Here is a 26,424-nt window from a genome sequence, read left to right on the forward strand (position 1 = left end):
ACCAGCCCACGTGGGACACAGCCTTGGGAAGTCCTATACAGTCAGACATCAGTAAAGGTCGGAGGGACAGGGTGCACATGGAGGACAGGGGATAGGGAGGGGTAAGGAAACAGGTCTCGAAAGAAGTCTAGAAAAGGTCAGAGTCCTAAAAGGGGGTGACATTTTGTCAACTGCACACTTGTGTTTCATGCTGGCTCTGTTTCTGTTACTCCAGGCCTGAGACCAGATATTCTTATCAGCTGTCTCCTCCCTGGGCCTCTCCCATCTCCCTCGTGATCTCTCACTAAACCCTCTGTTTTAAATTTCATGTTGCTTGAAGCCTGCTTTTTTCTGGTTCCCAAAGCTGCAATTCTGCCACAGGCCCTGAGGGTCACACCAGGACTGCGCTCCACCTTTCAGCCTGAATCCACCCTCAGGGATCTCTCCAGCTTCGAGAATCGTCTCCTTCTAGTGTGTGACAAGAGATTCTCACATACTGAGGTATGTGGGGTAACTATTCGGGTTCAAAACTGATTCGGCTTGAAAAAGCCTGACTTATGGCCTATCAAACATACATTGTACATCTGCTTAACCATTAAAGTAAAGAATGCATTCTCTTAAGACAAGAATGCACACTTCCCCTCCTACGCCCTATTGGTAATGCCTGGATTAGTCCCTTTCCTGACATCACGGTCACGTTGACCTGCCAGTTTGCAATTGAATACCTCTTTGAAATTTTGATGAAAATGTGTCCTGGGTGTGTTTAATGTATGTTCTTTGTTCTAAAAAGATATAAGACTGTAGTGAAAACCATGCTTCTCCGCAATGCTTTCTAAGGCCTTCCCAGGTTATCATCCTCACTCTGGCTGAAGTAAAACTCACCTTATTTCTCTTATCTATAGAATGGTTATTGGTTATTTTGTGTCAACATGTGGATTATCCCAACACTCCCTTTCCCCAGTGCCTCCTGTGGCTTCGAAGTGATGCACAAATAAATGAAACTCCTGGATCTCCCTTAACAGACTCCCAACCTGTTCCTTATCTAAGGTCCTTTTTAGTAATAACTAACATCCCTACAGTGAATTAGTTTATTGAAATGTTATCATTAACTATAATTTGGCTGTCACCCCAATGTTCAACTGAAACTGCTCAGTCAAAAATCACCAATGTCCTTTATTAGTTAATAAAGGTCTTTATTGGTCAAAGCCAATAAACACATTTCATTTATTGTCTCAGTGTCCTCTTTGCTGCCAATGGCATTACTCAACACACCCTCACTTTTGTTACTCTCTCCTGCCTAACTTTCCATGTTACTACTCCATGCTGGTTCTCCACCATATTGCTATTGCTTTTGTCTGCTCAGCATCCCTTCTCCTCACCTTGGTAACTTCCCTCACCTCCCTGAATAGAGTGGGTACATGACCCAGGTGGGCCAATCCAAATACCAAATCTCTCTGTCCTCAGTGATTGGTTCAGAGATAAGTCACATGTCCCAAATTAGGCCAATCAGTGTTTTTCACCAGGACTATCTAAATGAAGCTGGTTGGGAATATCTGTAATCGGTCGGTTTTGCTGTGTAACAAATACTCTCAAAATCTTGGTGGCTTATAACAACCAATATTTGTTTTCTTGCTCATGAATCTACAGGCCAGAGGTGGCAAGGATTGGCTTTAGGTGTGCTTCACAGGTTTCTTCATTCTCTCAGGACTAGTGGGCCACTAGTATGGCTACTTGGGCCATACCCTTCTCAGGGTGGAGCACAGGAGCACAGAGCAAGCAGAAACACGAGATACCTTTTAAAGTCTTGGCCCAGAGCTGTCACATTGTCTTTCTATCCACTTTTCCAAAGCAAGCCATGTGGCCAAACCCAGCATCAATGGGAAGATGCTTCTGGTGGGAGGAATTGCAGTCACTCAGCAATGGGAGGGACTGTATAATGCAAATAGCCCTGCATGCAGGGGCATGAAGAACTGGGAACAATAACCAATCTGCTACATTCCCTTTACCTTTTTGAACCCAGGCTCTAAAGATGGACACCAGGAGCTGCTGTGGCCATGTCTCTGTCATGGACTAGGGGCCTCGAGAAACTCAAAGGTGGGTTTGGAAGCAATTAACTGTTTTTCCAGGTTGTTTCTTTTCCTTTTGGTTGTTAAGGAGATGTAACCTCCTTAATTCAGCCATCCTGAAACTGACTAAGCCAGGATGTAACCACCAGCTGCCCAGAAACTGATCAAGGCTCACTGCCAGAGCCATGCCCATGACCTTTGCCTTATCTTTAATGCAAAGATCTCTCCAGGAGGAGCTTAGGCCTCATTATGTGGAACCATGTTCTTCAACAGAGCCTGTGCAAGCAAATACCCACCTCTCCTTTTTGAATATTCATTCCCCAACCAAATAAAAGTTCCTGCTTTCCTTTGTTCAGGGATGCCATGACTTTGGAAATGATTTCTCATGGCCTCCTATTTGCTGCAAATACACTTTACTTTGTGAGACAACTTCCACTGGTGTAGAGTCTTATTTCACTCACCAGGAGGCGAGCCCACTTGGTTCAGTATCACCCCCGCCATGTGACGCTGACCTAAGGCTGAAGCCCATACCCAAAACTCAGGTTCCTGGATCCAGTGGTCAGGCTCCACCCCTGCCTTCCCAGGTTTTAGTCATGAGTTATTGAATTTCCCTTTGAATTGGGATCCTGTCGTTCACATGCCAAGAGGCCTAGCAAATATACTCTTATCTCTCAAGTGCTCCTTGTTGGCCTCGTGTATCGCACTTAGCTCTTCTCTCTCTAGAACAGGGACCAGCCACCTATTTCTGTAAATAGTTTTGTTGGAACACACCACACCTATTTATTTACATAACGTCCATGGCTGCTTTCACACTACAATGGCAGAGTTAAATAGTTATAATAGAGACCACATAGTCCATAAAATCTAAAATATTTACTATCTGGCCCTTTACTGCGAAAGTTTTCTGAGCCCTACTCCAAAAGATGGAGGCCACGTACTCTCCCTGGATAGTCTCATCCACCTGCATGCTGGTGACTCCTAAATCTATTTTCCTGGCCCTGACCTCACCCCTGCATCTTAGGACAATTCTGCACATTGTTTTCTGCTTGCATGCCCCACAATCTCCTCAAATTCAATGAGTCTCCAACTCAAACTGAACTCATCTTTTTCCTCTAAACAGGCGTCTCTTTCTGATTCCCCTCCTCAGTAATGATGCTGCCTTTGCACCCAGTAGCCCAAGCTAAAACACGTTAGACCCTTCCTTCTCCATCCTCCCCTGCCCCATCAACGTGCTGTGCCGGTTTTACTTCTAAATATTTTTTAAATCTCTCTCCTTCTCTCTAGCCTTTCTCATATACCCTCATTTGAGCCATTGCAGTTTCTTAACTTGTCTAACTCTGGTATTTCCCCACTTAAACCATCCCTGCCCTTCCAGCAGGGGTTATTTTACGGTATCAATTTTGTCCTGCTGCTCCCTTATCCAAAGTGACTCAATGTTTCCCATTAAGAGTAAAGTCCAACCTTGATAACCCAACACACAAAACCCTAAATTTCCTGGCCCTGCTGGTCCCTCTATCTATATTTTAGGGTATGTCTCACCTCCCCCAAGACTAATGTGGAAACGTACATACTATGCTGTTTCTTGCCTCTGGCCTTTGATTATGCTGTTCCAGCCCTGTTTACCCCCTACCTCCCTTCTTCATTTGGCTAACTCATCCTTCAGGATTCAAAACAGTCATCACCTACTTCTAAGTAGTCTTCTCAGGCTGCACCTGCCTTCCCAAGCTGAGCTGAGTGCATCTTCTTTGTTCTCTCCCAGCTCCCGTGCTGAAGTTAACTGAGTCCACCTGTTCACCTGATTGTCCGCTCACTTCATTGTAAGCTCCCAGACACAGAGCCCATGCTTGATTCATCCTTGTGTCTTTGGCTCCTGGCACAAAGTAAGAGTTTGGTGAATTGAACTGAATTACAAGGTGTTTTTCACTCACCTTACCCATCACTGAATGTTTACAACAGTCTTTGAGATAAATGTTATTATTCCCACTTTATGAATTAGGAAACTGAATCTCAGAGAATTTGTCCAAAGCCACACAGCTGATAAGGAGCAGAAGAAGCAGAATGTACAGAGTGGTTATATACCATCTTGGAACAAGGAACATACATCAAATATGACAACAATATTCCTTTTACTATAGTCACGAGATGCTTTGCTAGCACAGCAGGTGAGTGGTTGCAAGATGAGCACAGCAGGTCAGTGGTCAGCAGGTCAGTGGTCATGAGATGAGCTCAGTAGTTCAGTGATTAATCCTTAGTTTCCGGGAAGAAATGCTTATCTATAAAGAAATGCTGATATGGGGGAAGGCAACATCTCTATCTTTAAGGGCATCATTCTCGGCTTTGCGACACTGTAAATGTTTCAAGCAGATGTGCAATGCATGCTCTACAGGCCACATCAGGCCTTTCTGGAAGAACAAGGTCAGGCCGAATTAGTTTTAAACCAAATAGCTTCCTCATATACTCCAATATATCCTGTTGATTTTCATTTATACATCCTCATCTCACAGCAAAGCAGTGGAGTCAGGATTTGAACCCAGATAGTGTGCCTTTAGCATCTGTACTTTAATGATGGTTCAAACTGCCTGTTGTAGAAATTGTCTCATGTTACTCTGAAATATTTAAAGTTTACCTTTCTCCTTAAAGCATCTAATCTGTAGTTGGCTTTTGTATATGATTTGAGCTACCTGAATTAATCTTTACCCTAATAACTACCTTAGCCTTTTAGGTACTCATCATTAGTGAAACTAGTGTTGACCGGTTCATGCTAAAGATAAATTAAAAAAAATAAAACTACTTTGTGGATGCTGCAGGCAGGTGATCCAAGGCAAGGTGGGCAAAATGTAACCCTGTTCCCTAAGTTTACAGTGAAGTTCAGCTTCAAATGATGTGGCAGCAGAAGAGAATTCCTTGAATTAACTGAGGAAGACAGACCTCTACCATTTCAGCGCTGAGGACAGGAGGTTGATCAAGGGCTTCTGGCATCCTGTAAAGGGAACAGCATACCCCCTGAAGAAACCCCACAAGTGGCAGAAGCCATCACAAAGCCCTGCACAGCCTCCAGTTCCGCCTACACTGCTGGTACCAAAATAGCTCACACGGCATTCCTACCCCCTCCTTTTGAACTGTGTGGGAAGGAACACTGGTCACGAATTCTCTGTTTTAACCACCTCACACGCTAGGACAGCCTCGGAAACTGCAGTGGCATCTTGGGATCTGGAGAACAGCACGTCACAGGTTACACATCATACCTATTCTGCACCAAGTGCCGTGTTCCTCCAAACTTAGAGGTTTTTAAACAGATGCAAAGAAACTGAAAATGATTTTTAAGTTAAAAAGTAAAATGGAAATGAGTTAAGTGTAGCAGAGTGTGGGGGCCAGATCATAAAGGGTCTCATATGCCAGGCTTAAAAAGTGTGAACTTTATTTTGTCAGCGGGGAGGTGTAGAAGCATTTTAAACAGGAAAGTAACACGATCTGTTTATTATTTTGCTTGTTAGAGACTATATGACTAGTTACAATCTGGCAGATAGAGTATACTAAAGCATGATTGTGCCAGGCTCTGCTGGTGGTGCCCTCCCACCCCATCCTGGTTCTTCCTTGCCAGCAGATGTCACCTCCCACTCTGAAGGCTGGAAATGCCCAAGAATCACTTTCCCAGCCTCCTTTGCAGGTAGAACCTGGGCATGTGACCCAGTCCTGGCTAATGGGACCTGAGAAGCAAGGCCACTGGGAGGATTCTGGAAAAGGTTTTCCTCTCTAATAAAAAGATGCATAAGAGGAAATGCCCCACCTCTTTTCTAAATGTGATCATGTTTGCATGTAATGCCTGGAGCTACCACCATGAAAAGCGACAAGGCCAATACCTTAGGGATGGCAGAGCAGTAAGTTGGAAGTGACGACATCATAGAACCACATAGAGCCACATTTCCTCTGGAGACAACAGACACTTATTGGTTAAGCATTTTTATTTGGATATTCTGTTACTTGTACCCTAAAGCATCTCAACTGAAAGAAGCATTAATAAAGTCACCAGCAAAAATTAATGTGATGTGATAGAAAATATTTTAAAAAGATACTTCCTTCAGATATTTATTTGAAATAAATGAGCCTCTTAAAATTGGGAATAGTGAGCTACCATGTTAACTGTTCACTGGACATTTTGGGTGCTCAAGCAAGAAACTATACAGCTTGTGAGATGACATGTCTTGTTTTTTCTCTATCTGAAATGATTTTTTTCTCACTTTCTTCTCTCATTCGCACATTTCCCCGTTCCTCGTTAGGCAGCAATTCTCTTTTCTTGAAGGTCTTTGTTTCATGAAGTCTGGCAGTCAAAGCACATTATATAAGAAGAATCTCAGCATTGTGTAAACAAAAGAATTGCAAGTTCCAGCGCTTCAGGCAACAACATAGAACCATAGAATTCTCAAGGTGAGAGACACCCCACAGATCATTTGTAGTAACACAGTAGAATTTGAATACAGGTGAAACTAGAACATCCGGTTACATTTCGTTAAGACCATTTAACAATTATCTCCCATCCCAAATTCTTATATCCAGTAGCTGGCAACTTTTCAGCAATTTCTTCTGGTTCCATTAGAAGGAAACCACATCCAAATACACATTGGGGTCCTCCAGCTACCACTGGGGAGTCCTCCTTTCATTCCGGGGATATTTACTAAGGATCTATCAAGTGTTGGCACTGAGATTTAATCGATCCCGTGTTGCTTACAATATTTTCAGGAACTCGTGACTTTTCCATATGCAAACAATTTTAAAAATACAAGTGAGAAACACTACCTATGTGATAGAGAGCTGGGATTGCCAGGTGCACACGGGGCGAAGGTCGCTGCTTTGGGTTAGCTACTGTCTCTTTTCTCTCCCATTCACTTGAACAAATATTGACTCAGCGGCCGCTGGGGCTGGAAGGGCATTTGGAGATGATCCCACACTTGTCCTGACAGGTGTGGACAGGGCCGCAGCCCGGCGCGGTGATTTGCCCTGGGCAGTCCGGCCGGTGAGGACGCTGTGCACCAGGCCAGGCGGCAGGGAGGATGCGGAGCGAGCAGGGCCGGCCCGGGAGGCCTCAGAGCGCGGCGCTCCGCGCGGGCACCTGGCGCTGCACCGGCGGCCGCGCGCGGGCGGGAGCCAGGTGGCCTCGGCGCGCCCGCCTCGCCGGGCACCAAGCAGGAAGTGGCTGCGGCGCGGCCCGGGCGCGACGTCCGCAGGGCGCGCCTCCTCCGCGGCTCCTCGCGGTGCAGCCCGGCCTGGAGGCGGCCGGAGCCCGAGCCCGAGCGCCGCGAGCGAGACCTAATGGCGGCGCTGGCGCCCGGGGGCCCCGGGGACGCCGCCTCGGCCGCCCTGGACGAGCTGTCCCGGAACTTCACGTACGGGGCGCTGGGCTTCGGCAACGGCTCCCTGTCGGGCGCGTGGTACCGCAGGAACCAGGTAAGGGCCGGCCGCCCCCGCCGCCCGGTGGGGACGGGGGTGGGGCCGCCCTCCTGCCAACTCGCAGAGAGACACCGGCTGTCCCAGTGGGACGAGCTGACGTGATGTTTCCGCGATAAGTACCCCTCGCTTGGAAGAGCGGGGGTACCCCCGGTCTTCCTCTCCTGGGTATCAGTCACTGGGAGTGGGTCGCACAGGTCTGCGGTTCTGACCTCTGTGGGGTCATTCCTGAGCCTCTTGGTCCCGAACAGCCCTCCCTCTCCAGCTGGAATCCGCCTTCTCATGTAAAGAGTCTAGGAGTGTGCGGTGAATCTCCTCCACCCGTATTCTCCCCAGGATCATTTTACAGTTAAAAAATAAATAAGTGACACCCTGTTCTCAGAAGTAGGGAATTCATTAAGGGCAACCAACTGTCACCTCGGCGCAGAGCATCTGCGTGTGTGTGTGTATGTCCTCGTGTGTCCAGTGTCTCTGCACGGCGCTCCATTTCCGTGTGAGGAACAATGATATTCTCAGGTTGCACTTGCCAGACTCTCTCCTTTCTCACTGGCCCTTTGGGAAAACATCGTCAGCCTAAACAACGCCAGTTTACGTTGGAAATACACGTTTAACGAGATCAAAGGGGATTGGAGCTGCCCATTTATTTTTGGCTTGCTTTAAGATGAGAAAAAAGAGCTCTGGCGAGCCCTTCCTCTAGCCGCATTTACATTCTTTACAGTGGGGCAAGTGATGGCAATATGGTGGATGCCAGGCTTCCTCCTGGTTTCATTAAGTGTGTCACTTTGTTCTTGTTCTTTAACAAAGCCATAGGTCTTTTTATTTTACAACAATATAATCAAAATATTTATTGTTGTTGGTCTAAATCGGGGGGTTTAACCAATAACCAAAGGTCTAGAATCTTTGAAATCCTATGCTTGAAAAGTATTTTAAATGTTAGCTTCTGAAATGTTAAAATTTTTTTTTCAAAAATTTAACACAGAAGATCATTTATTTATATAAAGACAAAAGAAGCATGTTCACCTTATTAGTTTTCAACAGAGGAGAGAGTATTGCTTTAAGTGTTTTACCGCAAAACATACTGAAATAGGAAAAGTGAGGAGACACAGAGCCTCTTGATCACTGTAACCTATTCCATTTCTCCTTCCTTCCACCCAGAGGAGTTACAAAGAAAAGAATTACTTTATATGGGAAGTTCTTTGAGTATATCTGTTATACCATGCTTATGCTAGTATATGTTATAAGCATATTATAATATGCTTATGCTAGAAGCACTCCCAATAAAAGTTTAAGAATGAATTTTTCTCTTTTGGTAAAGAAATTAAAGGGTTGGTAGATGTGACCTACCATGACATCCTCCAAAACAGGAGAAAACATTGTTTTCACAGTGGAAACCTCTATAGTCATTAGTTTTCTTTAACATTTCCTGGAATTCAAGATTGTCTTGGCTCTCTGACACCAAACAGATTATCATGTGACATAAATGTGAGGACTTAACTTTGTTTGCAAGGCTTAACTTGTCTTTGACAGTATATATTTGTACGGGTTAGAAAGGGTGTATCCAGAACACGCTAATGGAAATTACTCAGCTGACATCTGAACTATAGCTAGTTTGAGGTAAGACTGTATCAACTTTTCCCATTATTGCTCAAATTTAGGCAGTCTTATAAGACTGTGGTATTTTATCCTTTGAGTAATGCATTTGTTTTTAAGCAAATGTAGAAATTGATTTTCTTAATTCGTTCAGCAAACATTTTATTGAGTGCCTCTAGTGCTGGCCAGGCCTGTAAAAATAAAATGGAATCTAATTTTTCTTTTCTTTTTTGACACTAACCGAATATAGATGGCTGAAAATGGGAGTGGCTCCGGAAAAACAAAGTGTGAGATATAAGTTTAGGACTCCCACACTCAAGATTAGCCTTGGTTGCTGGATAGCCAGGGTTTAATGAGTTTTATCACAACTGAAATATTTGGACAGTGTCTATTTGCTGATAGCTCAGCTCTCTGTGTCTTTCCAAGTAATAACCATCAGATGTGATAAATTAACCTAACTCATAGAAAAAGACCAACTCCACTGAAATACTTTCATGTAATAGATGGATATTTAACAGTGACTTCTTAGAATCAGTGTTGTCTAAGACAAAGATGTGAGTGCTTCTAGAGGAGGAAATCGCAAAGCGAGTAGAAAGTAGTATTTCAGTGCGGAAAATGTTTTGGGGAGCCAGGGAAGTGAGGCCTGTGCCCCTTTACATCACTCAGGATCTGCTCATAAAAGTGTAGATGCAGTAGATTTCTGCAACAGTGTTTTCTTTGTTTGATCCACAAGTTTTCAGTATAAAAGAATAATGTTTCTAAGATGGTTGTTGAGCTCCCTGCTCTGTAGAAAGCACCGTGGGGGATGTTCAACATAGTCTTCAGACCCAAACCCTTCCTTCTAGAAATGTTATTAGGTATTTGGGGAAATGAGCTATGCAGCTAACTCCGAAACAAGGCAGTATGTGGTAAGTGTCATGTGAGTTATATGAAGGCCTATGGAAATTCAGAGCAAGGTGGCTTTTAGCGGGGCCATCAGGGATGCTTTGTGGAGAGGTGGTACTTGAGCTGACACTTAGAGACGGACAGTTTCACTGATGGGAGTGCACAGGTGGAGGGCATTCCAAGAAGGGGAAAAGTCTGGGGACCAAGGAGCAGCCCATGTGGCCTGGGGAGGTGCCCGTCTGAACATTTTTGTCCCTAGAGTAGAAGTCAGTGGCCGTACTGGTTGCAGTGGAAGATGGAGACTGATTGTTAAGGTGGAAATATAGTTTGGAGTCTTAGATATAGTCACCGATTGCCTTGAAGGACTGGTTAAGTTTGGACTTTTATCTTGTAGACAATTGGGAGCTGCTGAAGGTTTTTCGAGCAGGGAGTGCAAGAATCAAAGCAAATTAAGTAAAAGAAATTTAAATTAGGGTTAGCAGGAAGCAGAAGCCTCAAACTAGCCAGCTGTGGCCTAAATCCAGCCCATAGATGTATCTTGTTTGACCTGCAGAGAGGTTTAAAAAATGTTTACTACATTGCCAACATTTAAAAATGAGTAGATTATATATAAAGTTTCAAGTTTCCATGATCTCTTTAAATATGAAAAGTTCTACAACACTTGGCGCTCTTTCCCACGTGTAAGTGTGAGCTGGAGTTCACAGTTTAGAACAGCTGTGCTCCCCACCTAAGCCCCTCTCTTTGCTCTCATCTCTTTTATCTACTGGTCCCTGTAGGCACTTAATTTGCAACCAGTATTAGAGGATGGTGTCTCATCTCTGCTCTTAACTAGCTGAGTGTATTTGGACAGGTCACTCCAGGCTTCCCCTAGCAGTAAAATTAGTTTGGAATAGAAGATCTCCAGGCTCCCTCTTGCTATCTGGTTGAATAAATAAGTGCCAAACCAGCACGATTGTAGAGGGAGTGAACAGGAAAGGCTGAATGTGGGAAATATTGTGAAGGAGGGGTTTTGTTGCTGGTTCTTTAAGTTTATGCTTGTTGCTAAATATCTAAGTTCACAAGGACATTGTCAAGAAGGTTTATTCTGCACAAGGTGAAGTGAAAAGTCAGAATTTTTTTATGTCCTTTATTTGAACTTTTGATTTTCAATGGCTCGAATTTTTAAAGTCAACATATTTAAAGGAAAATTGATATAACTTGGCAGGGAAGAGGCCATGTGAAGAGACTGACATTTGTTATGCGTTTACTATGTGACACTATACAGCCATTATCTCACTGGATCTCCCCAACAACCTCGTAAGGTACATATTATCCTCACTGTTCATGTAAGGAAACTTGTGTTAAATAATTTATCCCAAGATCTTACAGCAAGTAGGGTTAACTACAAAGCTATTTTTATTCCGTGCCTGGAGGCCATTGCTTAGAAACTAAGACTTGAAAAGAATGCGGTGGTAAGAGTAAATGTGAGGGGGTAAATGAATATGGCTCCTCTCACTCAAGGAAAATTGCCTTGAATTTTATATTGCCCTTTTATTGATTTTGCTTTGCTACCATCTATCTCTTTTCTGCTGGTAGCTGCATCTGATTGTCTCTTAAAGAAAGAAAAGTGCCAGAACTTTCAAAAAAAACCAGAGGGCCTTGTAGAGGTTGCTGGTCCTTTCTTTTTCCTTCCCAAGAAAAATCCCTTTTGTTTTGTTTATACTTATTGATTTTTTTTTTTTTTTGTCTTCCTTATGTATCCAACGTGGCATTTTCCTTTTATCAGATTTTCTAGGAGATGTGTGTATAAGGCAGCAAGAAGAAGGAAAGAATAGATTACCTGAAAGCAATTCGATCAAAGCTTTTGTGGGCCAGCCCTGTGGCCAGTGGTTAAGTTCAGTGTGCTCCACTTCTGCCCTGGGTTCCTTTCCCTGGGCACGGACCTATATCCCTCCTTGGTGGCCATGCCATGGCAGTGACCCACATACAAAATAGAAGAAGATTGGCACAGATGTTAGTTCAGGGTGAATCTTCCTCAGCAAAAAAAAAAAAAAAAAAAGCTCTTGTAATAATAATAATAATAAAAATCCCATGTTCTTGTTAGAGGAACAGAGTTTTAATGCTCTTGTGAATTTGGCAGATAGGTGTTTGCATTTATATCTATCTGATACACTCTTTATGGCTTGATTCATGCTACTACGTAGTTATACTATTTGTATTGATACAATCAGAAAAATTCAGCCTATGGGAATCTTTGCCAGTTTACAGGTTTACACGGCTCAGTTTCTTCAAAAATCATTTTTACAGGAAAAAAAGGGATAGAATAGATGGAGGGAGAACCTGTAGATTAAAATAGACCTAAAAGACCTATCAGAAAAAAAAGACAACCTTCAATTCCAGTGTTTAGGGATGCACACTTGGGTGATAAAACCATAAGGAGAAGCAAGGAAGTAATTGCCGTAAAGTCAGGCCAGTGGTTCCTCGGGGAAAGAGCGAGGTCATGATGGGATGGGGCAAAGGGAGGGCTTTGGGTGGGCGCCCAATTTCTGTTCCTTCATCTGGATGGTGTGACAAGGGTGTTTGCCTTATAATAGTTCATTGTAGTTATTTATTCATCTATATCGTTCTCTTTGCAGTTGTCTGTATCTATTATATTTTACCATTTTACAAAGTCTAAAAAGTAATATTTGCGTTGCTGTGGTTGTTCAACTTAAATGTTTTACCGAGGTGGTATGGGAAATGGTATGCTATATTCATTTTGTTTGCTTATGAGAATTATATAAGCAATTTCTTTTAAAAATGTTGGTGATTGTTCACATTGGCATTTGAGAGCTTAGCATGGAAAGGATGACTATCCTTTTTGTTCCTGTATAGTGCAGTTTTAAAAGCTCAGTCTCCTTACTAGATGTGTTGGCAAGTTTCTTAATTTCTCCAAATCTTGGCTTTCTCTATTGAAATGGAAATAATAAGGATATTACATGCCTTATAGGGTTGACATAGGAATAAAATATGATAATGTATATCAAATAGCAAAGTACCAGACATAGAAAGCACTCAATAAATACTAGCTATTCGTAGTAGTATTACAGTCAACCTGTATTACAGGAAATGTCATAAAGTATAATTAGTAATTGTTAGACTTAGCTCATTACAAGTGGAAGTGAGAGAAATCATGTCAGTTATTTGATGTAGCTTTGTTTTCTTTAATCTGTAACCACTAATTTCTCTATATTCTAGTGCCTTGCTCATGCCCTTTTGTGTTTGCTTCCTGTTCACTCTCCAAATGTTTCACACTCCAGAGCACTCCCTAAGTAGAGTAATCTGCTCATTGGAACAGTTGTTATCTTGAAGTCCTGAGGAGAGGATTCTTCCCATGTCTCCTGCCACTTTGCAGACCTCTGGGTTGGGGAGATGGGTGTGTAGCACTGGGAACAGCTGACAGAGCTGTTTGGTTTTCAGTAGCGTGATCACTTCTCCAGACACTGACTGTGGTTTAACCAACCAGCAAGACTAGCACCCCCAGCCTAGGAAGGCTCATGCACTGTTCACCTAAGACTTCAATGCCACTTATTTTAGCTTGGGGTTTTTCTTTTTCTTTTTCTCGAGGACCAATATTCCTCTATTTGGTTTACACCTTTTATAACCTGTCCCCCTGTGTTCTGTCTGACAGACTTACATTTTACATAAAGTCGGAGCTCTTCCTCTGGTCTGTCCTGGTCCACCGAAGTGCCTGGGGGCTGGCAGATAACACTTCACTTCCCCTCCGCATAGCTCTCAGCGTGTGCACACCTGTACATCTGCCTCACCTTGTCACTTGCCCAGCTCTTGATCACTCCTAGCGTGGTCTCCTGTCATCTTTGGCACATGTCAGGAGATGCAGACTAATCCCTTATGTAAATATAGGCTAGAGCTCCACACCTCACTGAAGATTGTGTTTGTCCTGACATGACTCCTTCAGAGACCCACCCTGGCCTGGGCAGGTCATATTGAGGTCTGCCTAAAATGAATGTCCTCCTGCCTGCCTGTGGCCTCGGCAGGCACTGCTTTCCTAAATCACCCACCTCGCCTTCTTTGCATCTCTCAGATTGTTTTCTTCTTCCAGTCAGGACCACTAGCCTGACTTCTTTAGCTTGCAATAGGAGTCCGTCTCTCTTCTGGCTTTTGAATTTGGCTTCCCTACCAAGAATGCTTTGTAAATTAAGAGGCTTTAGTTTGCAAGTCACAGAAAACCTAACATTAACTGGCTTAAATTAAAAAAAAAAATTAATCAGTTTGAATGACGTGAAGGCCAGAAGAACCCTAGGTTCACACAAGCCTTGTTCCAGAGGCTCTAACAACATGGTGAATGCTCAGTTTCTCACTCTCCTCTTCCACTTCTGCTCCTCGGGGGGTTGGTTCCACCGTTAGCAGGCTTACCCCTCTAGCCTACATTCTCACTTTCACTTTCAAGAGGGAAAGCTTGACTGTCTCAACCAATGAAAATACATGGGCTTTAGTCTGACTAGACGAGGTTAGGTCCATGTCCTTTCCCGTCCCAGTCACTGAGGCCAGAGTTAGTGGGCTTGATGTCCCCGAAAAGCATGGGCACCCTTGGGGAGGGCTGGATGACAGAAGGGTCCTGTAACCAAGAAGAGGGGATACTGTGTGGCCCTAACAGCAATGCCCACCAGGTGGGATTGAGTCCTCCTCCTGTGGATTATTGCCTTCTTGGGCAACCCTCAGGTTACCACCCCTCCCAGCTCATCTAGGACCTTCCCTTTCTGTATCCTGCCTCACATGAGCAGCCTGTGAAAAGCAGCCCTTTGTTTAGTCTGCCTTGTCTTTGTAGGTGGGACCTGAATGGTAATCTCCTTAAAAGCTTAGATTATAGGACCAATTTCTGAAATATTTTTATTAGCATCATCTCTAAGCAGTGACTTCTAAATTCTAGAGTTACCCCCTTCCCCTAAGAAAAGAATTTCTAGAAAGGCCTCTTGTCTTTCTTACTGATGGAAAAGTCAAAGGGAATCAGCTGGCAAAGGCAGTGTTCCTTGCTTAGTCTCTATCTTGCCTCTACCTGCTTAGCAATTTCTTTACCATCAACAACCTCTTCAGTAAGTAGGAATCTCCTAAAAGTTTAATGGATTTAGGTGAAATAGGTGTGGTATATGAGTGCAGTGCTGTATGGAATCCTAGAAGCCATGTTAGCATTGCCAGTATCTCATTCCAGTTTGAGGTCTTTCTTTCTTCTTCAGCCTCTGGACTTGCAGAGCTCTGATTGTTCCAGGGCCATTTGGGAGATAGCTACACTGTGTTCCCTCTTGTCATAGCCCACATTAAGCTTGATCAGCTAGTTGACAATGAGGGCCTAAAATGCAACCAACATTCCACTCGAGAAAAATCACAAGCAGAGAGCTCTTTTCAATAGAACAGTGTTGGATGGTGATATCAAAGAAATCAGAAAACCTGGACTGTGTCCTCAAAATGTAGCTATATATATGATATACATAATATGTATGTGTGTGAGAGAGACAGACAGACAAACAGAGAGAAAGAATACTTTAGAAATACTTGAAAAACAACATTTGAAGGACTGGTGTGAAGCTACTCTTGCTTATACTATCTGATGGACTGTTTACGTTAAGCTTCCACGACTAATACTGTACAATTATGTAATTGTGAGTAAGAGAGCCAAAGCAGAGAGGAAATATTGTAATAGACTTTGGATATGGCTGCCTGAGTCACAGCAGTGGAGAAATGGGTGGTTCTTTGTGAGCAAGGTATGAGCAGACGTCATGTTACAAGCAGCTGCCACAGCCATAAAGTAGAAAATAATTGTGAGTTACGTGTAGAGCATTTTATTAGTCTTTTGAATTACACTTGCAGACCCAAATCACAATCAACATCAATTAGTCCGATGGGTGTCATATATGGGTTGACCATGGAGTGTGTTGGGACCTGGCTGCTGGACCAGTGGGATGTGAGATTTTGCCAGGAATGGGAGGCTTGAGACAGGGGAAATTATCTTGGCTATGAGGACTGGCCCTTTAGACGCAATGAAGAGTCCAAGTCACAATGCCCAAAAGGTGTAGAAAACTTGCTTGATTCCTGCCTTGATCTTTCAAGTAAAATCTGGTCTGGTGAGTGGCAAGGACCACATGAGTCTCTGGCAGAGGTCTGTCAGTGAGTGCCAATGTCATGATCCCTCCCCCACGTTGAGGCGGAAACTCACCTAGTGGCTGGGGCCTGACATAGACAATAGAGTTCAGTCTCCAGGGGGAAGGAGCTGGCAAAATACAGCTGGAGTTCAAGGCAGGCATTGCTCTCAAAAGGGACATGTCCTCCAGAAACTCAGGCAGATGTGGGGGAAAGAGCTCTAACTAAGTGAGCTCACAAGTTTCCAGCTTTCGGGTAGGAAGCCTCTTCCGTACCCTGGGCTGGCCCCGAAAAAGGCAGCCTGCAATCCTCCTTCTTTGGAAACAAAGGATTACAGATTTTTAAAATTATTATTATGTATATGTTCTTGCAAAACTTGAAGTTATGGGATCTCATATTGATCTGGATGCAACCAATAGCATTTTTTTGTGTTCTGCGTGTCTGTCCTTGTTTCAAAGATTCCCTTTCCAATATTACACAGGGTTGATTTGTTTTGTAATAGAACCAAGTTTAAGACTTCCTTAACTAATATCTCACCTTCCTTGACTATTGTTGCTCTCCTTTTAACAAAGTGTTAAAAGCTCCAAAAGATGTGTTATTAAATGTATTACTTTCCCCATAAATTTGTTCTGCTGAAACTTAAATTTCTCATAAGCAAGAAACATGGTGGCTTCTTAATAAGCTTAGTAAGGCTCATCCTTAATGGAGTTCAGTTTTTAAAAATAATGAATGTATACTTATGTAAGTAAATGTGTTCCCAAATAAAAGACAAAATGTAATAGTTCTTGATTGTATGGGAAGGCAATATGTTAGGCTTTTCTGCCCAGGTTTTAAGGTTGATTAAAAATTGGCATGGAACAGCTTGTAGAATAGCAACAATATACTGTGTTATGTAACCCTGACCTTTCTCTGTTGGCTTAAAATCACCAGATTTGGATCCAGTGTCATGAGGCTTTCTCAGGATAGAAAGGCAATAACCTTATAGCATGTAATAACCAAGATAAATTAAAACTCCATTCCTGACTGAAAATTTTTCTTTCTTCTTTTTCATATATGGGATTATAGCTTTAACTTAGTTTGCGTTAGTATTATGGACAACTCAATTATTTACAAGGGCAAAGGAGATTAGTGGTAAGAGTAGTCCAACCCATTCAGTAATCTAAAAAGCATTACATATTTCAGGTTGTCTCCAACGTTTGCTGCTATGAATATGAATATTGTTTCTTTATGGCCCTGTTGTAATTAACTCTCCTTGTTGCCCCTACTTCTCTGAATTCTTGAGGTAGTCTCCTAATTGGTCTTCCTGCTCCCTGGTCTTGCTCCCTGCCAGTCCATCGTCCACAATACAGCCAGGATGAGTCTTCTAAAAGTCAAATCTGGAACTATCCTTGTCTAGTTTAGAGCCCCGTGTTATAGCACCACCTACAAATCCATGGCACACAAAGACTTCTGCATGCCTCTCCAGTCCAGCTACACTGGCGTCTCCTGCTTCAAGGCCCTCTAGGACACCCTGTTTCCTGCAGATGTGATTAAGTTAAAGATCTTCAGATAGGGAGATTATCCTGGATTATCTGGATGGACACTAAATGCGATCACATGCATCTTTATATCTTTATATCTTAAAAGAAGATTTCACACAGAAAGGAGAAGGCAGTGTGGCCATGGAGACAGAGATTGGAGTGATATAACCATAAACCAAGGATATGCCAGCAGCCACCCAAAATTGGGAGAGGCAAGGAACGGATTCTCCCCTGGATCCTCCAGAGGGAGTGCGGCCCTGCCATCTTGATTTCAGCCCAATGAAATTGATTTTGGGCTTCTGGCCTCCAGAACTGTGAGAGAATAAATTTCTGTTGTTAAGCCACCAGGTTTGTGGTAATTTTTTACAGCAACCAAAGGAAACGAATATACTCTCCATCCTAGGCGGATCTGCACTCTGTCCCTTCTGTTCTCATGGGTTCTGTTGAGCACACCTCTATTACAGATTTAACAGTCTGTTTGCTATTGGTTGCTTTTTTTACTTCTCCAGAGCTTTTAGAGGGTACTTTGTGTCCTCACTTCCTGACATAGGACCTAATATTTAGCAGCTGCTGAATAAATACCAAATGAGTGCATGACTGAATGAATAGCATCTGATGTGAGCTTCTTCAAGTTGTCTATCTCCCATGTGTACCATCTTCTCTCTGATAGCTTTCATTTCATGACCTTTGCCTCTACATTGTGTGTTTTTCCTAAGCAATGTCTACATGTGGTTTTAAGTTGCACAATGGTTTTATTTTTCTCCTAAATATCTTTCCTTGGTTCAGCCAGCTTCCTATTTCTTGCTTTTCTTTCTTTTCTGGTTATCATATCCTTTTTTTAACTCTTTTTAGATAAATCCATATTCTCTTTAATTTCATTGAGTCTGTAAAGCAGTTTTGTTTGTTTGTTTGTTTTTTGCTGAGGAAGATTAGGCCTGAGGTAACATCTGTGCCAATCTTCCTCTATTTTGTATGTGGCTTGCCACCACAGCATGGCTGACGAGTGATGTAGGTCCACGCCCGGGGTCTGAACCTGAGAACCTGGGCCACTGAAGTGGAGTGTGCTGAACCCAACCACTAGGCCACAGGGCCGGCCCCAAAGCAGTTTTTTCTTCACTTCTTAGTTTGAAAATTTTCCAACCTATAGAAAATTAAGAAGAGTAGTATAATAAACACCATATGTTTTTCACCTGGAGATTCACCAGTTGTTAACATTGTATAACATTTTTTTGTTCTCTCTCTCTCTGTTTATTTTATATTGTAATGTATCATTTGAAAGTAAGTTGCACACATTGTGAGTCTTCACCCTAAGTACTTCAGGATGTATTGCTAAGAATTTGGGTGTCCTTCTGTCCCCTCCTAAGTGTTCTGGAGGTGAGTTATGTGTCTACCTGTTTACTAGGTGCAAATGCAAAACAACCCCAGCTCGTTCCTAAGAGTCTTCTGTGAGATGGGGTAAACTGAATGCCCATTTCTCAGACATATCATCCCCTTGCAGGGTCAGGCTCTTAAGGCCATTCCAATGATTAGTTGGATGGCCTTGATGAGTTGACCTAAATCACTTAACCTGTGGTATTTCTGGTACTGGAAACTAGATCTCTTGTTTCCGTGTTGGGCATATTTTACTGCTTAGAACAAGAGATAGCATTCTTCCAGTTGCGAGTTTAATATGACTATTACAGTGTTAAAAACTAGCTCTGAATCTATGGTTCTTCTCAGCTATATACTAGCTCCATTGGCATATGATTCTGAATTTATATTTTGAAGGCAGAGCCAGGAATATGGTTGAGTTCAAAGCCAGAACTGGGACAGACTATTACCAACTCCACATACCCCTATTATCATATCCCATCTCCATCTGGCCAACCTGCCCCACCCATGGATTATAGGCCAATAACTTTATTCGAAATATCTAAAGAACATTCTGGCACAAAAAAGTATGATAGAAGATTGTTATTCCAAATAAAACAAAAACATCCTTAATACTTATCAGTGCTAATATTTTGAAACTCATTCTAGATGAATTGTTTGCTGAGGCTCCCACCATCTATTTGCCAAGACATCCTGGAAAATCCAGAAATTAAGCTACAGTAGTGACAAAGATTAAGGGCATCTGTCTGTGTTTCTGGCCTGTACTTCTAACTACAGTATTAAGCTATGGAACAACCTTTCCTTCTAACTATTATCTTTATTTTATTTGCACTGATAAAAAGAAACAGATTCTACTAATTTTAAAATTGTAAAAGAAGATGTGGTATATATACACAGTGGACTACTACTCAGCCATAAGAAACGATGAAATCCAGCCATTTCTGACAACATGGATGGACATTGAGGGTATTATGCAAAGTGAAATAAGTCAGAGGGAGAAGGTCAAATACCGTATGATCTCACTCGTTAAGTAGTAGATAATAACAACAACAAACAAGCACATAGAGACAGAGTTTGGATTGGTGGTTACCAGAGGGGAAGAGGGGAGGGAGGAGGGCGAAAGGGATAATTCGGCACGTGTGTGGTGATGGGTTGTAATTAGTATTTGGGTGGTGAACATGATGTAATCTATGCAGAAATAGAGGCATAATGATGTACACCTGAAATTTATACAATGTTATAAACCAATGTTACAGCAACAAACAACAATAAGAAAAAAATTGTAGTAAATTGACATTCACTAGCCAGAAGGTTACCTATTGCAATCTATGAAGAAATAGTGATTCAGACATGAGCTGGGTGCCCTGGAGCCAAAATTTGCCTGCTATCTAGCTGCGTGACTTTATACCAGTCACTTTACTTCTCTGGCCCTCTGTTCTCTTTCCTGCCCAGTCTCCAAATCAATAAGGAGGGGAGAAAGGGAGGTGAGGGCAGGAGAGGAGCTCTAAGCTTCCACTAATTCTAAAATGCTAGAAAACAGATAACACTCAAAAAGTAATGAAGCAAACTAGACATCTTTAATTTAAAGGGCAAGTTTATAAGGGCCTGTTCACTGTAGGCAAATGATACTTCTGATTGCAGATGAGGATTTTGTAGTCATTAAAGCACTTTTACCAGAGCCTCTAATTGGAAACAGCATTTGGTGGTGATTACCTCAAGTTGCTGTATGTCCTTGAAGATAATTAAACTACCTTCTTTTAAAAACACCACAAATTGTAAGCTTCCCTCCCCAGCAATTAGGGACATTAATGCGGATTTACTGTATTACTGCTATTTACAAGTGTGTGTTAAATGAATTTAATGAACATGCAATTAAACTTGAATAATTAGGTAAAATTTCAGAAAAATAAAGAATAAGACACACCAGTTTATACTGAATATTATAAGGAAACCGTTTCTGACACCTGCTTTATATCTACATATTCTTGTTCTTTTAGTATGATATGGATTAACGAGATTTTAAGTCACAGGCAGCTTTTTATTGCACACTAGTGGGCACTCTTAATTGTTAAAATCTGAATTCTGGGACAAGGTTGGGCTTTCATAGAAATTGAGTGATTGGTATATTCAAACCCCTTTGAGATCTTTCTAGGGCCAAAGGTCAAAATTTACTATTTGTAGACAGTTTATAATCAATCTGATAGTTCAGTTCAAATGGTGTTTGATAAACAACTTCTTTGTGCCAGGTCCTATACTAGTCATTAGAGTTACAAAGATGAATTGATAAGTAAGTCACAGCTCTGCCCTCAAGAAGCTTATGGTCTAGAGGGGCAATGAACTTGTAAAAAATAATTACAGTACAGTATAATATCTGTGTTAATAGAGCTATAAAAGACTGAGTTCAGAGGAGGGAGGTCAGAAAAACTAAACTAGAAGGTAGATCTGAGGAAATGATCCATAATTCAATACAAAGAGATAAAGAGTTGGGAAATATAAGAGATATTTTAGGAAACAAAGAGGACAGAGTTAAAAAGTCTAACATACATGTAAGAGGAGTGACATTTGGAGATAATAGAGAGAACAAAAGAGAGATGACATTCAAAGAGATAATAGTTGAGAACTTAACAAAATTGGATCAAGACATGAATCCTCAAATTGAGGAAGCATGAGTCCTAAGCAAAAAGTAATTCATATGTAGAGCAATTGTGGTGAAACTGCTGAAAACCAATGACAAAGAAAATCTTAAAAGCATCCTGAGAAAAATGACAGATTACCTACAAAGGAGCAATGATTAGATTGACAACCTACTTCTCAATAACAATAAGGGCCAGAAGACAATGGAATAATATCATCAAAATGCTGAATGAAATAACTGTCAGCCTGTACTTCTATACTCAAGAGGAAAGATAACGTGAACATATTTGCAGAACAGAGAATTCCAACTCAAAGGATTTCATTGAAAGAGCTACTAAAGTTTTCTTCAGGAAAGACACTGAACACAGAAGAAAAATTAAGATATAAGAACATACTATCCAAAAAGTAGAAACAACCCAAATGTCCATCAACTGATAAGTATATAAATAAAATATGGTATATCCTTATAATGGAATATCACATAGCCATAAAACGGAGTGATAAATGCTACATACATGATAACATGCTACAACATAATGAGCCTTGAAAACATCATACTAACTGAAGGAAGCCAGACCCAAAGATCACATATTGATAGAATGAGTCTATTTATATAAGATGTCCAGAATCAGCAAATCCGTACAGATAGAAAGTAGATTGATAGTTGCCAGGGACTGAGGGGAAGAGGGAATGGGAAGTGACCAATGGGTATGGAGTTTCCTTTTGGGGTGATGAAAATGTTCTGAAATCAAATAGTGTTGATAGCTGCACAACTGTGAATATACCAAAAATTATTGAATTGTATACTTTAAAAAGGTGAACATTATGCTATGTGAATTATATCTCAATAAAGCTGTTATTTTTTGTAAAAAAACAGCAATGATGAGCAAAGAAATTGATAAACGTGGATAAATAGTACAAGTATAGACTGCATAAAACAATAATACCAGTTACTAATTTGGGGATGTAAAAACAAAGTAGAACTAATATACTCATCAATGACATGTAAGACAAGAGAGAAGAGACTGTAGTTAAAGCAAATGAAAGTTTTTATAATGTTGAGGAGGATGGGAATGTTGGTTAACATTAGAATTTATGTCTGGGATGCATGATAAATTTAATAGTGGAGAAACTGGGTCACTCATATGTTGCTGTTGGGAGTGTAAAAATGGTATAGCCACTCTGAAAATAGTTTGGCAGTTCCTTTCAAAACTAAAAATGGACTTACCACATGACCCTGCAATTACGCTTTTGGGCATTTATCCCAGAGAAATGAAGACTTATTTTCATGCAGAATTTGTACACAAATGTTCATAGCAGCTTTATTCATACAGCCTAAAACTGGAAACTACTCATATGTCATTCAATGAGTGAATGATTAAACAAACTGTGGTACATCCATACCATGGAATACTATTCAGCAATGAGAAGGAATGGACTATTGATCCGACAACTTGGATGAACCTCAAGGCTGATGCCAATTTCAAAAGGATGCATACTGCATGATTCCGTTTATGTAGCATTTGTGAACTAGCATAATTTTAGAGATGGAGAACAGAGTAGTGGTTGCTAGAGGTTAGGAATGGGGAGGGGAGAAGATAGATGTGTCTATGAAGGGGTAACACAAGGGTGTCTTGTGGTGATGAGTATCTTGATCACACACACACACACAAATGCAAGTCTAACTGGTGAAATCTGAATAAGATCTTTACCAATGCCAATTTCTTGGTTTTGATATTGTATTGCAGTTGTGTAAGATGTTAACGTTGGGGGGAGAGCTGGGAGGAGAGTGCATGGGACCTACCTGTACATTTCTTTGCAACCTACTGTGAGTCTATAATTATTTCAAAATAAAAAGTTTAAAAGATAGACAACAACAACAACAAACAAACAAACACATAGACACAGAAAATAGATTGGTGGTTACCAGATGGGTAAGGGGGAAGGGGGGTGGGTGAAAGGGGTAAAAGGGCATATGTGTACGGTGACGGATGGTAATTAGACTTTGGGTGGTGAACACAATGTAGTCTACACAGAAATTGAAATATAATGATGTACACCTGAAATTTATATAATGCTATAAACCAATCTTACCTCAATAAAAAAAATTTAACAGTAATTACTAAAAGAATATAAATAAGACGTATAACTTACTAGCCAGAAGAGTAGGAGAAAGAAAAGGATAAAGAAAACTCAATCAATCCAACAAGATTCAGGAAAGAAGAAATTAGAAAGCAAACAAAAAGCAAGATAACTACAAACACACAAAAAAAGGTAGTAGAAACAAATGAAAATATATTTATAATCACAATTTTATAGAATGGACTAACCTTCCCATTTTACAGAAAGTCTCAGGTATTTTTTTAATCCTATATTATTTTCTATGTATAAGAGGCCTGACTGAAATATAATGACACAGAAATGTTGAAAGTAAAGTGATGTGGAAAGTGGCAAATATCAAAAGAAACAGCCACATTATATTAATATCAGATAAAATAGACTTTAAAGCAAAAATATTATTGAGATTAAAAGAGTCAATACATAATGATAAAAGAAACAATTAACTGGGAAGAGGAAACAATCCTGAACTTGTATACACCTAACACTATAGCCTTAAAATATGAAAAGCAAAACTCAATAGATTTAAAAGGAAAAATGGATAAATCCAAATTTGTAATAGATTTTTAATATACCTCCCTTGGCAATTGATAAAACAGTCCAAAATTTAGTAAGAGTATCAAAAATTTGAGCAATGAATTAATGGAGATAGATGGATGGATGGATGATGGGTGGATGGATGGATGGATGGATGGATACATAGATAGATAGACAGACAGACAGACAGATAGATAGAAAGGATAGATAGACAGACAGATAGATAGAAAGGATATATAAAATATATTAACCCAACAGTTAAATACTTTCCTTTCAAGCGTACATGGAACACTTATAAAAGTTGACCATATATCACAACTGAAAACAAATTTCCATTTATACCATATACTAGATCAAAAAGCAAATGTCATTTTACACACAGCATATTTTCTGCCCACAACTTGATAAAATTAGAAATTAGTAATGTGATAACCAAAGCCCCATTAATTTAGATATATTAAAAAACACACCTCTGAATAATATAAGGCTCAGATAAAAATCATAAGATAATTAGAAAATATTTAGAACTAAATGCCAGTGAAAACGGTACATGCCAAAACTATGCATGCAGCTAAAACAGAGGATGTACTTAGAGAGAAATGTCTAGCTGTACTTGCGTGTATTATTAGATAGAAAGATGAAAAGCTAATGAGTTGAGTGTAAATGAAGAAGATGAAAAAAGAAAAACTGAGTAAACAAAATAAAGATAAAAATAAATCTAGGAAAGAAAAAAATATATTTATATCAACTTCAGAAAAAAGTGACTTATCTCTGAGAGGGAGAAGAGACTGAAGTAGAGCTAGCTACATAGGTACTTTTTATTTCTTTGGGCAAAAAACAAAATGTAAATACTTTGTGTCTTTAAAATTATTTCATTTTTTTGTAACAGCTTTATTGAAATATAATTCACATACCATACAATTCACCCATTTAAAGTGTACAATTCACAGACTTTTAGTATAATCACAGAGTTGTGCAACCATCACCACAATCAATTTTGGAACATTTCATCTCCTCAAAAAGAAACCCCCCACGCTTTAGCTGTCATCCCTGAGACCCCCATCTTTCCCACCCTGAGCAACCACTAATCTGCTTTCTGTCTCTATAGATTTGCCTATTCAGGACCTTTCATATAAATGGAATCATATATGTTCTTTCGTGACTGGATTTTTTTCCCTTAGCATAAACTTTTCAAGGCTCATCCAGGTTGTAGCATATATCAGTGCTTCATTCCTTTTTACGGCTGAATCATATTGCATTGTGTGAATATGCTAGGTTTTGTTTATTCATTCATTAGTTGATGGACATTTGAGTTGTTGCCACTTTTGGCTATTATGAATAATACTGCTATGGATATTTGTGTGGACATATGTTTTCATTCCTCTCATACCTAGGAGTGGAATTGCTGAGTCAAATAGAAATTCTATGCTTAACTTTTTGAGGAACTTCCAGACTTTTTTCCAAAGTGGTACACCATTTTGTATTTCCACCAGCAGTGTATGAGGGTTTTGATTTATCTACATCCTTGCTAACACTTATTATCTGACTTTTTGATTATAGCCATATTATTTGATTATAGCCATATTATTTGGTGTAAAGTGGTATATCACTGTGGTTTTGATTTGCATTCCTTGATGACTAATGATGTTGAACATCTTTTCAATTGATTATTAGCCATTTGTTTTCTTTGGAGAAATATCTCTTCAGATCTTTTGCCCATTTTTTAATTGGGTTATTCGTCTTTTTATTATTGAGTTGTAAGAGTTCTTGATATACTCTGGATACAAGTCCCTTATCAGATATATGATTTCCAAGTATTTTCTCTCATTTTATGGGTTGTCTTTTCACTTTCTTGACAGTGTCCTTTGAAATACAAAAGTTTTTAATATTGGTGAGGTCCAATTATTTTTTCTTTTGTTGCTTATGCTTTTGATGTCTTAGCTATAAGAATCCAAGGCCAAAGGTCACAAAGATTTACCCCTATGTTTTCTTCTGAGAATTTTATAGTTTTGGCTCTTACATTTAGGTCTTTGATTGGTTTTGAGTTAACTTTTGTATATATGGTGTGAAGTCAATAGCTGTACCATTTTACATTCCCACCAGCAGTGCACAAGTGTTCCAATTTTGCCACATCCTTACCAACATTTGTTATTTTCTGTTTTTTAAAT

At 40.6% G+C, this 26,424-nt stretch overlaps 1 protein-coding gene and 1 long non-coding RNA gene across 5 annotated transcripts in view; both read left to right on the plus strand.

The window, feature by feature from the left end:
• Positions 1–342: 342 nt before the first annotated feature.
• LOC147914007 (uncharacterized) lies at positions 343–6,085 on the plus strand. The gene is made up of 5 exons (XR_015555975.1): positions 343–480; positions 2,000–2,073; positions 3,805–3,925; positions 4,042–4,207; positions 4,901–6,085. It is a non-coding gene; the product is annotated as an uncharacterized LOC147914007 (long non-coding RNA).
• An 892-nt stretch (positions 6,086–6,977) lies between these two features.
• The window catches only part of NIPAL2 (NIPA like domain containing 2), a 72,208-nt gene continuing 52,761 nt past the window's right edge, over positions 6,978–26,424 (plus strand). The window contains exon 1 of one of the 4 annotated variants that reach the window (XM_087447597.1): positions 6,978–7,487. In XM_087447597.1, coding sequence (XP_087303723.1) covers positions 7,094–7,487 — 394 coding nt within the window. In that variant the 5' untranslated portion in view covers positions 6,978–7,093. The remainder of the gene's footprint in view (positions 7,488–26,424) is intronic. The other 3 variants (XM_087447598.1, XM_087447599.1, XM_004431199.3) reach the window with 3 other exon arrangements.

Source organism: Ceratotherium simum, chromosome 23 (genome assembly GCF_057802395.1).
Source record: "Ceratotherium simum simum isolate JZ-2026a chromosome 23, ASM5780239v1, whole genome shotgun sequence".
Lineage (NCBI taxonomy): Eukaryota > Metazoa > Chordata > Mammalia > Perissodactyla > Rhinocerotidae > Ceratotherium > Ceratotherium simum.